The sequence below is a fragment of the Macrosteles quadrilineatus genome, unplaced genomic scaffold, assembly GCF_028750875.1.
Source record: "Macrosteles quadrilineatus isolate MER2022 unplaced genomic scaffold, UCM_ALF_1.0 Scaffold_1__1_contigs__length_201487025, whole genome shotgun sequence".
NCBI classification, from domain to species: Eukaryota; Metazoa; Arthropoda; class Insecta; order Hemiptera; family Cicadellidae; genus Macrosteles; species Macrosteles quadrilineatus.
The window spans coordinates 71,664,608-71,677,165 of NW_026542594.1; the positions used below are offsets into that span (position 1 = coordinate 71,664,608).

A 12,558-nucleotide genomic window follows, 5' to 3' on the forward strand; every position below is an offset into this window, starting at 1 on the left:
ATAACAGTGAAATTAGCATGTCAAAGTTATATTTGAGGACCAGTACTATCATGTGAAGTTAGTATTAGATTTCAAGATAACAACAATCTCATAGTTTGTGGGGCGGACAGCATGTGATCGGTACCTGAGTCTCGTTGGAGCGGAGCTGGTCTCTAGCCTCAGCCACCATCTTCTTGCAGGTATCACAAATCTCTCCGTTGTCAGGGGCTGGAACTTGGTGTTCCCACACAGTGCGGATACAATGCAGGTTGGCATTGCACTTCCGCGATGTCCTGTAGCAAATAATTGTATCTTACAGTATTGACCTTTATTAATAGATGAGTGAACGAAGTGAACGAATCTATGTATCGTGTATAGCGGAGTCGGAGAAAAGTTGTCCGCTGGAGTATGTGTGTGTGTGTGTGTGTTCGCACCTAAAACTCAAGAACCGTTGCACTTATAGCGTTCAAATTTTGCACAAATAGTTATGACACCAGTGTAAAGACACCATTAAAATTCTAGACGATTCCGCTCAGTAGTAATTATAAAATACTTAACAAACATTTTTAAATTTGTCCCATAAGAATAACATTAGGAGCTACCTTCTTCTTCTTTTTATTTGTTTACGTTTTGCGACCAACAATTTTGTTGTCTACTTAAGACAGAGATAACGACTTTTACTCTAAGCTCTTTCATTCATGGAGTAAACAGTTTGGCGTCTATGAATATATATCATTATAATTTCACAGCTTTCAGAATAATGTTATTTAAGCTAATTAAATCTCACAACTTTCATAATAATAAATTTAACTTAACAATATACCGTTTATGTTCAGTATTAAAATTTCGCCTTTTAATTAAAAGTATATAGGTATGTATGTACTTAGAACAAAGCAGCTTTTTACATTATTCAATTTAATGTTGGCTTTGAATATTAAATATTCAAAAATGTTGGTATATTTTTATACTAAAATGCTATGCGAAGGGGGGGGGGCAGGTCCCCGACGTAGAGAGTAGTAAAGGAAGCGGAAAGGTGAGCAGTGAAAAGAAAGGAGTACGGAAACCCTTTAAGACTGTTAAATTAACGTATCTGTAATACTTAAATGCTATGGAAAGATAGGGAAACAGGTCTACGATGTAGGAAGTAGTGAAGGAAATAGTGAAGGAAGTAGTCAAGGCGAGCGCTGCGGAGTGTGGGGGGCCTTTATGACAGTTAGAATAATGTATCTGCAATTCTAAAAATGCTATGGGAAGGGAGAGAAACAGGTCCACGATGTAGGAAGTGGTGAAGGAAGTAGTCAAAGTGAGCAAACCGGAGTGTGGGAAGCCTTTGTGACAAATAGAATAATGTATCTGCAATTCTAAAAATGCTATAAGAAGGGAGGGAAACTGGTTCACGACACTTAAAGTGGTGAAGGAAGTAGTCAAGGCGAGCATTCCGGAGTGTGGGAACCCTTTGTGGCAGTTAGATTAATGTATCTGCCATAATAAAATGCTATAGGAAGGGAGGGAAACAGGTCCACGACGTAGGAAGTGGTAATGGAAGTAGTCGAAGCGAGCATTCTGGAGTGTAGAAACCCTTAGTGGCAGTTAGATTAGTGTAACTGCAATTCTACAATGCTATGGGAAGGGAGAGAAACAGGTCCATGACGTAGGAAGCGGTGATGGAAGTAGTCAAGGCGAGCATTCCGGAGTGTAGAAACCCTTTGTGACAGTTAGATTAATATACCTGCAATACTAAAATGCTATAGGAAGGGAGGGAAACAGGTCCACGACGTAGGAAGTGGTAATGGAAGTAGTCGAAGCTAACATTCTGGAGTGTAGAAACCCTTTGTGGCAGTTAGATTAGTGTAACTGCAATTCTACAATGCTATGGGAAGGGGGAGAAACAGGTCCATAACGTAGGAAGCGGTGATGGAAGTAGTCCGGAGTGTAGAAACCCTTTGTGACAGTTAGATTAATATACCTGCAATAACTAAAATGCTATAGGAAGGGAGGGAAACAGGTACACGACGTAGGAAGTGGTAATGAAAGTAGTCGAGGAGAGTATTCTGGTGTGTAGAAACCCTTAGTGGCAGTTAGATTAGTGTAACTGCAATTCTAAAATGCTATGGAAAGGGAGAGAAACAGGTCCATGACGTAGGAAGCGGTGATGGAAGTAGTCAAGGCGAGCAGGCCTGAGTGTAGAAACCCTTTGTGACAGTTAGATTAAAATACCTGCAATACTAAAATGCTATAGGAAGGGAGGGAAACAGGTCCACGACGTAGGAAGCGGTGATGGAAATATTCAAGGCGAGCAGTCCGGAGTGTAGAAACCCTTTGTGGCAGTTAGATTAGTGTAACTGCAATTCTACAATGCTATGGGAAGGGAGAGAAACAGGTCCATGACGTAGGAAGCGGTGATGGAAATAGTCAAGGCGAGCAGTCCGGAGTGTAGAAACCCTTTGTGACAGTTAGAATTATATACCTGCAATACTAAAATGCTATAGGAAGGGAGGGAAACAGGTCCACGACGTAGGAAGTGGTAATGGAAGTAGTCGAGGTGAGCATTCTGGAGTGTAGAAACCCATTGTGACAGATAGATTAGTGTAACTGCAATTCGAAAATGCTATGGGAAGGGAGGGAAACAGGTCCACGACGAAGGAAGCGGTGATGGAAGTAGTCAAGGCGAGCAGTCCGGAGTGTGGGAACCCTTTGTGGCAGTTAGATTAATGTATCTGCCATAATGAAATGCTATAAGAAGGGAGGGAAAAAGGTCCACGACGTAGGAAGCGGTAAAGGAAGTAGTCAAGGCGAGCAGTCCGGAGTGTAGAAACCCTTTGTGGCAGTTAGATTAATATACCTGCAATACTAAAATGCTATAGGAAGGGAGGGAAACAGGTCCACGACGTAGGAAGTGGTAATGGAAGTAGTCGAGGTGAGCATTCTGGAGTGTAAAAACCCTTTGAGAAAGTTAGATTAGTGTAACTGCAATTCTAAAATGCTATGGGAAGGGAGGCAAACAGGTCCACGACGTAGGAAGCGGTAATGGAAGTAGTCGAGGCGAGCATTCTGAAGTGTAGAAACCCTTTGTGACAGTTAGATTAGTGTAACTGCAATTCTAAAATGCTATAGGAAGGGAGGAAAACAGGTCCACGACGTAGGAAATGGTAATGGAAGTAGTCGAGCCGAGCAGTCCGGAGTGTAGAAACCCTTTGTGACAGTTAGATTAATATACCTGCAATACTAAAATTCTATAGGAAGGGAGGGAAACAGGTCCACGACATAGGAAGTGGTAATGGAAGTAGTCGAGGTGAGCATTCTGGAGTGTAGAAACCCTTTGTGAAAGTTAGATTAGTGTAACTGCAATTCTAAAATGCTATGGGAAGGGAGGGAAACAGGTCCACGACGTAGGAAGCGGTGAAGGATGTAGTCAAGGTGAGCAGTCCAGAGTTTTGAAACCCTTTGTAAAAGTTAAATTAATCTATTTGAAATTCTAAAATGCTCTAGGAAGGGAGGGAAACAGGTCCACGACGTAGGAAGTGGTGAAGGATGTAGTCAAGGTGAATAGTCCGGAGTGTGTGAGCCCTTTTTGAAAGTTAAATTAATCTATTTGAAATTCTAAAATGCTATAGGAAGGGAGGGAAACAGGTCTACGACGTAGGAAGTGGTGAAGGAAATAGTCGAGGCGAGCATTCCGGAGTGTAGAAACCCTTTGTAATATTTAGAATAATGTACAGTATCTGCAATTCTAAAAATGCTATGGGAAGGGAGGGAAACAGGTCCACGACGTAGGAATGGTGAAGGGAGTAGTTGAGGCGAGCATTCTGAAGTGTAGAAACCCTTTGTGACAGTTAGATTAGTGTAACTGCAATTCTAAAATGCTATAGGAAGGGAGGAAAACAGGTCCACGACGTAGGAAGTGGTAATAGAAGTAGTCGAGCCGAACAGTCCGGAGTGTAGAAACCCTTTGTGACAGTTAGATTAATATACCTGCAATACTAAAATTCTATAGGAAGGGAGGGAAACAGGTCCACGACGTAGGAAGTGGTAATGGAAGTAGTCGAGGTGAGCATTCTGGAGTGTAGAAACCCTTTGTGAAAGTTAGATTAGTGTAACTGCAATTCTAAAATGCTATGGGAAGGGAGGGAAACAGGTCCACGACGTAGGAAGCGGTGAAGGATGTAGTCAAGGTGAGCAGTCCAGAGTTTTGGAACCCTTTGTAAAAGTTAAATTAATCTATTTGAAATTCTAAAATGCTCTAGGAAGGGAGGGAAACAGGTCCACGACGTAGGAAGTGGTGAAGGATGTAGTCAAGGTGAATAGTCCGGAGTGTGTGAACCCTTTTTGAAAGTTAAATTAATCTATTTGAAATTCTAAAATGCTATAGGAAGGGAGGGAAACAGGTCTACGACGTAGGAAGTGGTGAAGGAAATAGTCGAGGCGAGCATTCCGGAGTGTAGAAACCCTTTGTAATAATTAGAATAATGTACAGTATCTGCAATTCTAAAAATGCTATGGGAAGGGAGGGAAACAGGCAGGGCCGGACTTACGACTTCAGGGGCCCCGGGCGAATTTTCCAATGGGGCCCTAGGATTTCAGTTCAGGGGGGGGTCCTCCAGTGGGATTAGGGGGTCCTCCCCCGGGAAAATTTTCTAAATTTAGGCTTCAAATAGAGCAATTTAAGGCCAAATAAGCAATAAGTTCTATATAAAAAAAATTTCTTAAAATATAACTATTTTAACATATTTTTATATACAGCATATTTTAATTTTATACACAAAAATAAAAATGTATTGACGGCATATTTGGTATGGTATCATGGTAGGCTACCATAATATATTTGGATAAGAAGTATTGATATATTTTTGTTTATTACGTATTTAAATTATAGATTATTGCCGTCGATTTGTATGGTTTTTCAATATTACTACAATATAGGTGTGATTATTTTATTTTCATAATGGTTTTGGTACCTATGGCATTCTTGTTTTTATAATATGTTAAAGTCCTAGCATGAAAAGTACCATTGGGGACTTTCAAGTTTGAGTTTTGTTATTGAGGAGCACAATCTTGCAATGTCTAATAAACACTCACAAGCTAAGTATTTATATGAGTAACTGAAAGATGTTTAAATGGATCCAATATCGATTAATACAACACAAACATAGCATTGAATACAACATTACTCACTTCAGCTTTGTTTTTGTACTGTTAGTTTGCAGAATTACAATAAAATAACACAAAAGTAAGACAATTTCAACCAACTTGACGTGACCACTAGTCTCAAAGGACAAACTATGGGAGTAAAGTGATTTAAATTGTTTTGGATAGGCGATAAGGCATTTTATGTGTGTGAATGCGCGTGCGTGAGAGTCAGGACTAGACAGGATCCCTTATCAGCTCATTATCATTGATTGTTGCAGCTGCTTCTGCTTATCGCTTGTTTACGATTTCAGTCGACAACGCTCGCCCACTCCCAATAAATGTAATTTTTTGTTAACATCAGACGACTCTAGTTGTTTTAAAGTGTCTATATAGATTTTTAAAATCTTACTGTTGCTACAGTATATGATTTTGACTCCAAAGACGTAATTGGAGATCAAAATTTGGACGCATAACTTAATTAATTACTATTTTACAAAACCTTTCAATTGAACGGATAATATACTTCTACCCCTTAAAATCCTGATTGGTATATACTTAGAGGTAAAAGAAAAGAATAACATTTAATAAAACATAAACGGAGCAATGTTTTTATTTTTAAAAGTATTTGAACTCCAGTGAATCTCCATTTAACACAATACAATTTTACAAGTTACGTTCTACGTTGGGACTAGAGTTTTCATATTTATTGTATTTTTGCCCCAAGCGCAGGACCCCCTTCAACCCATTCGCCGCGGCCGTACGTTCGGGCGAGCGGCTTCATTGAAACTGAAACTTGTCCGTCACAGCCTATCACATATGCTCAGCTCATGTAAACCAGGCTTAAGCGTGGGGCCCAGTGCAACTCTGAGAAAAAGTCCCTGAGGGTCAAGAATCTCATTCCTAGTAATGCCTTAAAATGCACCTAACAATAACCTTAAACATAGGATAGCGAAAATAAAAATAAAGCTGTTACAAAAGAAGGCCATTTGTTAAGTGTCTGATCAATTTTCGAAGTTAATGATAAAAACTAATGTAATGATACAAACTAATGTACTGGCGGGGCCCCCCTTGGCCCGGGGGCCCCGGGCGTTCGCCCCCTTCGCCCATAGGTAAGTCCGGCCCTGGAAACAGGTCCACGACGTAGGAATGGTGAAGGGAGTAGTTGAGGCGAGGAGTCTGGAGTGTGGGAACCCTTTGTGACAGTTAGATTAATGTATCTGCAATAATAAAATGCTATGAGAAGAGAGGGAAACAGGTCCACGACGTAGGAAGTGGTAAAGGAAGTATTCAAGGTGAACAGTCCAGAGTGTGGGAACTCTTTGTGACAGTTAGATTAACGTATCTGCAATAATAAAATGCTATGAGAAGAGAGGGAAACAGGAAATACATTACGTATATTACCAATTACTTTGGTTAATTAATGGACGAGAAGTTAGGATTGTTGTTGACTGAGATTTGGTTTTTTTAAGAGGTTGGTCCAGCCTCTTTTAACCTCGCCCGTGCCTGGATCGTTTACAGCAAAGCAATTGGTGAGCCGGTACAGTACAAAGGTGAACTGTACTGATAAAATTTAGTGGCAGTGACCAGGATCCGAACTCACGACATCGCTGCCTTGGGCCCGAAGTTCGCGTGACGCTACCGACTTGAGTCACCGACTCACCATTATTTGCCCCGACTCATGGGTTGATTTGCCCATACAAATAACATTATTGTGTACATTAGTGACACCGGTAAGTGTGCTAGGTGTGGGTGGACTCTTTCATTATTGCGCTCATGTTCACTCATCCTGTTACGCGCAGAATAAGCGTACTACTAGTTACATTGTTTAGTGTTCGCCAAATTTGACTACTGGGATAGAATCCCTTCAAAAATGCAGATGTACTCCAATAGCTTCAGACATTGTTTCACTAGGTGCAAAACAAAAATATGAGACACAACCAAGAGTTTAAAGAATCATTCTGAGACATTCTGATTGTAGAAGCTATATATATATATATATATATATATATAGGCCAAAAGCAGAAGGCAAAGGTGGGTTGACCTTATCTTGAGGAGAAATTACGAGAGTTTGTTGAAGAAGGTACTAAGGGGAGATCCGAGGGGAAGGATACCAGTAGGAAGACCTAAGTCCAGATGGTGAGATCAAGTACGGAAAGATAACGGAAAATTAGACTAGTATGGGACGATACCCAGGACCGAGAGAACTCGCGATAATGTGATGGCGAGGCCAAGTACCAGATTGGATACTAGTTATCATGGCAGTAAGTAGGGAAGTAAGATACCCCGCGATTAACGGGATTACAATATTTATATTTGTATTTTTTTTGTGATCTTGAGAAGTTATGTTTACGGAATGGAAATAATACCCCCGCCGCAGCAATCCTGCAGACTAAGACCATAAATAAGACATATTTATTCCCTATTTAAATAACATTAGATTTAACGAGTGCTTAGGTTTGCTACTACGGGGAAGGTAAAAAGTGTTTTTTGACCATACGTCAATAGTATGGGATGAAATAAATAAATTTGCCAAATTTTATCAATGTATATCCATAAACAAGTAAACTACAACAACTTTCATTTTCTCCATAAGAATAACATGGGAATTTTAAATTACATTACTTTTGAATTTTCTCCTTGACCGTTAGGCATATAACAGCACTCCAATATACTAATTTATATCTTTTTTTAAGCTCTACAAAACAGTTCAAAAAGAAATTGCAAATTTTTTTTGTTTTTAGGGTCAAAAATGAGAAAACCAATTTTCACCCCATAAAACCCCCCGTAAACCCCCGTTCCCATGGTCCGATTATGCTGGATCGCGACCTCATTCTAATGAACGTAGGTTTACAAGTTTGTACCAAATTTCATCAAAATCGGATCATTTTTGCTCGAGTTATCGCGGTAACGTACATATATATATTATTTTCTTGCATGTTTAGAGCTACTAATATAATAAATACCCCCTGCAGCAAACCAGCAGACTAAGCGAATTTCCATTTGCCTGATTTACACTAAAATGTCTCCTTAAAAATATCACATTTATTCCCTATTTAAATAGGCTAACATTATTTTAACGAGTACAGTAGACCCCCTCTTAACCGACCTTGTATTAACCGATAATCGGATTATCCGCCTTTGATCGTGAAATAATACAGTTTGTTTTAACCGACCTTGCTTTGAGAGCAGCTCGGTTTAACCGCCGCTTTCTAGGAATCTCGGCATTTCCGCTCCCACGCTGGGCGATGAGAACTGAACCATACGCTTATCTCCACAGGATATGACAAACAATAAGTTATTTTGTGATGGTCACAAAAAATATAGCATAGCCAATTGTCAGTTTGTCATCATCGTTCGTAGCTCGAGCACATCTGATCTGATTTGTTATCTGTGCGGCAAATTTATAACATCATAAAGTGCGTTACGATTTTGAGAACTGATTATCTTATCGCTGGAGTAAACAAACAACGCAACTTGTAGGGAGGGCAGGGAAGGGGCGTTAACAACTCCAAGGTCAAGATAGTTTTTGTGCCTCGAGCCTCCAGTGAGAGGCTATAAATAAACGTCCTGTCTTGTAAAAAAATGGTCGCTTGACAAAAGGTTCTTTACTGTATTACGATGTATTTGGAAAGCATTAATTAATACATCACAGTAGAAAAGTTATTAAAATAGCTGAATTTTATTGACTCTTGCCTAGTATTATAATATCACTGAAAGTAGGCCTATTTGACTTAACCGTGTTTTGTGTTTATTTGTGACATTTCTATCAATATGAAAAAGGAGATAAGAGTAGTTTATTTTATAAATAATGCAAGTATGATTTAAAAATAATTATTATATAATCCCAAATGAATAGCACTTTATTATGTTATGATTTTAGGGATTGCCTGTTTTATCCGACCTTTTGAATCATCCGACCTAGGTCCGGTCCCATTAGGGTCGGTTAAGAGGGAATCTACTGTACTTAGGTTTGCTGCAACAGGGAGGGTAAAAAGGTTTTTTTTGTAAAATGTAATAGTTTAGTATGAAATGAATTTATTTTCCAAATTTGATAAAAATATATGTTTATAAACAAGCAAATTACAACAGTTTACTTATTCTCCATAAGAATAACATGGGAATTTTAAATTTACAGATTTTTGGAATTTTCTCTGTAACCATTAGGCGAATAATAATGCTTAAATGTACTAAATTATTTGCTTTTTCTAAGCTCTACAAAATAGTTTGGAAAGAAATTGCTAAATTTTAAGTTTTAAGGGTCAAAAATGGGAAAAACCAATTTTTACCCCATAAAACTCCCCATAAACCCCTGTTCCCATAGTCCGATCATGCTGGTTCCCGAACTCGTTTGAATAAACGTAGGTTTACAAGTTTGTACAAAACTTCATCAAAATCGGATGATTTTTGCTTGAGTTATCGCGCTAACGGACGCATATATATATATATATATATATCAGATTTAGAGATAAAATCAGCAAAAGAGTAAAAAGACAACCCTTTAATTGAGAATTGAAACATTTTTACCATAATTTAAAGACAAATGTTAATACTAACTTAAAGCAAACAAAACGGAATTATTACCGATCAAAACTTAATGAAGCATCTAAGAATCCCAAGAAGCTATGGGGATTAATCAATGAACTGGCTGGCAGGGTGAATAAAAAAGAACCGTTTCCTATTGAAAAATTTGTTTCTAGCTCACAATCTCCGATTTCTTCATCATACAAACGAGTAGCAGATGAGTTCAATGAATTCTTTTCTGGAGTAGGTAAATCACTCGCTGACGCAATTGATTATAGTGGGGACCCAGTTTTGAATGACTCTGACTACCGCCTTGATTGCGACTTTACGATTCAACCAATCACTGAACTAGATCTCCGACGCTATGTCTTCAGTTTAAGGGGAGGGTCTGCTCCGGGCTATGATGGTGTATCGGCCGACGTCATAAAAAATAATTTTAATATTTTGGGGGAGCCACTTTTACATATAGTCAACTTGAGTATCACCACAGGATCATTCCCAGAATGTCTTAAATTAGCCAAAGTATTTCCTCTATACAAATCAAATGACATCACAAATAAAACTAATTACCGACCAATCTCCTTGCTTAGTGTTTTTACTAAGGTGATTGAAAGAGTGGTGAAAGATCAATTAGTTACTTACTTACAAATCAATAACATACTCAGTGAGCGTCAGTACGGGTTTCGTCAGGACAAAAATATTTCAGATGCGTTGTTCGATATTAATAAAGAATTAAATTCTGCGATTTCAGAAAAAAATCATCCATTATTAATTTTTCTTGATTTAAAAAAAGCATTTGATTCTGTTGACCGTTCAAAATTATTGAGAAAAATGGAAGACATTGGTATTCACGGCAACTCACTTGCATGGTTCCAAAGCTACCTTTGTAACAGATCACAACTTGTTTCCATTAATGACATTACTAGTAATGTATTGCCAGTAGACTATGGTGTGGTCCAAGGCAGCAACCTTGGTCCAGTTTTATTCTTAATTTATATAAATAATATTTCCAGACTAAACATTTTTGGTCAAATCTTTTTATTTGCCGATGACAGCCTAATTTTCCTGCAAGGAAAAACCTGGCCCGAGGTGTATGACAAAGCCACACACGATCTCATGATAATTAAGAAGTGGTTAAATCAAAATGTTCTTTCATTAAATGTTTCTAAGACAAAATTCATGCCTATTTCTATTAGCAAGAGTACAGACTTCAATTTAGCCAATTTAACAATCCACGAATGTGACAATTATCAAAGTAATTCTTGCAGATGTGAAAGTATAGAAAAGGTCAACTCTTATAAATACCTAGGTGTATTGTTTGATGAACGATTAAAATGGATAGATCATGTTAATTATGTTAGAAATAAAATTAGGAAATTAATTTTTGCTTTCAAACACATGAGAGAAGTTTTGACGGTTAAGGAATTAAAAATGGCTTACTTTGCTTTTGTTCAATCATTACTTTCGTTTGGTATTATAGCTTGGGGCGGCTGTTATAGGAGTACCTTGGAGCCATTAAATATTGCTCAAAAATCAATTTTAAAAATAGGATTTGGGAAATGCAAACGTTACCCGACTGACGCTTAAAATAGAGTAGTAATTTAAAGAAAGAGTAGTTATTTAATTTAAAGAGTAGTTATTTAAAGAAATAGGAGTCCTCTCTATTCGCCAGTTGTATGTAAAATCAATATTAATAAACATCTATAAAAATTACAATAACATCTTTCAAAATATTTCACATTTATATAATACAAGATATTCTTCTAGAGTTGGAATCACCACAATTCAAGTGAATTATACTTTTTCTACGACTAATTCATACTATGTTTCACACTTAGTCTATCGTAACATATGTAACATTTTTAAGGATTTCAAATTTTTTGAATGTGACTCTTTAAAGGTATTTAAATTCCGCATCAATGATTTCCTATTCAGTTTAAATATTGACGAGGCCGATTCTATTATCACGGCGGACCACTGGCGCACCTGATCCGACCTTTGCACTGACTGACCTTGGCACTTTGTTAGGACTGTCCGCAGTCGAATTACTACTCTCTACACCACTCATACTCAACAATCCACTCATCACTCTCCACTCTCCACTCTCCTCACTACCACCATTACACACGGAACTCACACAAACACACACACACACACACAGTCTGTCTCTCTCTCTCTCTCTCTCTCCTGGCCACCACGAAATCTAATGCGCAGACTCACCAGCGCTGTGTTCATGAAAATACGTTTACATACATCACTAATAATAACAACCCTTTTATTTTTAATTGCCATTCCACAAATTCATTAATTTACTTTTTTCTATTTGACAGCAACTTAGCAGACGCACAGGTAGCACTGCCTATGTCTGCTAGTTCCATTTGTCTATTGTTGAATATTTTGGCTCATTAAAACTTGTATGTATTTTACTATTTTTAGTGTCATAAGTCTCTGTTAAGTATATTTGTTTTTATAATCACTGTTTGTAGCCAATGTTTTTTTGGAATAAACTATACTAGTGGTCGTCCTGTGGTCGAAACTCGACCAAAAATAATTAATGTACAGACTTCTCTATTTTCTCCCCACACTGTAAATAAAACATGTGATTGGGATTTCTTCCATTTGTTTTGATTTTCTGTTTACATTTTGTTGTTATTTCGTCACCATCATGGCAACCCAGTTGGTCCATGTTAATTTTTTGAAGTTTTCAAATTCGTTTTTTGTGCTTATTTTTTAGCCTATTTTAATTTATAGAGGGATTCTGCACATCTACAGGCAAATATCTTTCTAACAGTATGCGTAGATTTTCCCTGCGATGCACACGAGCTGAGAAAAAAGGTTTTAAAGAAACATGCTTGCCTATTAATATATAGACGAGAGGTCGTCCAGTGGTCGAAACTCGACCAAAAATATGTAATGTACTCACTTAACTAT

At 37.9% G+C, this 12,558-nt stretch overlaps 1 protein-coding gene across 3 annotated transcripts in view; it reads right to left on the minus strand.

Annotated features, from left to right (window-relative positions):
- LOC128983566 (prosaposin) overlaps positions 1–12,558 on the minus strand; it is a 207,501-nt gene that overhangs the window by 174,549 nt on the left and 20,394 nt on the right. For all 3 annotated transcript variants that reach the window (XM_054402884.1, XM_054402883.1, XM_054402885.1), the window contains exon 3: positions 125–272. In XM_054402884.1, coding sequence (XP_054258859.1) covers positions 125–272 — 148 coding nt within the window. The remainder of the gene's footprint in view (positions 1–124; positions 273–12,558) is intronic.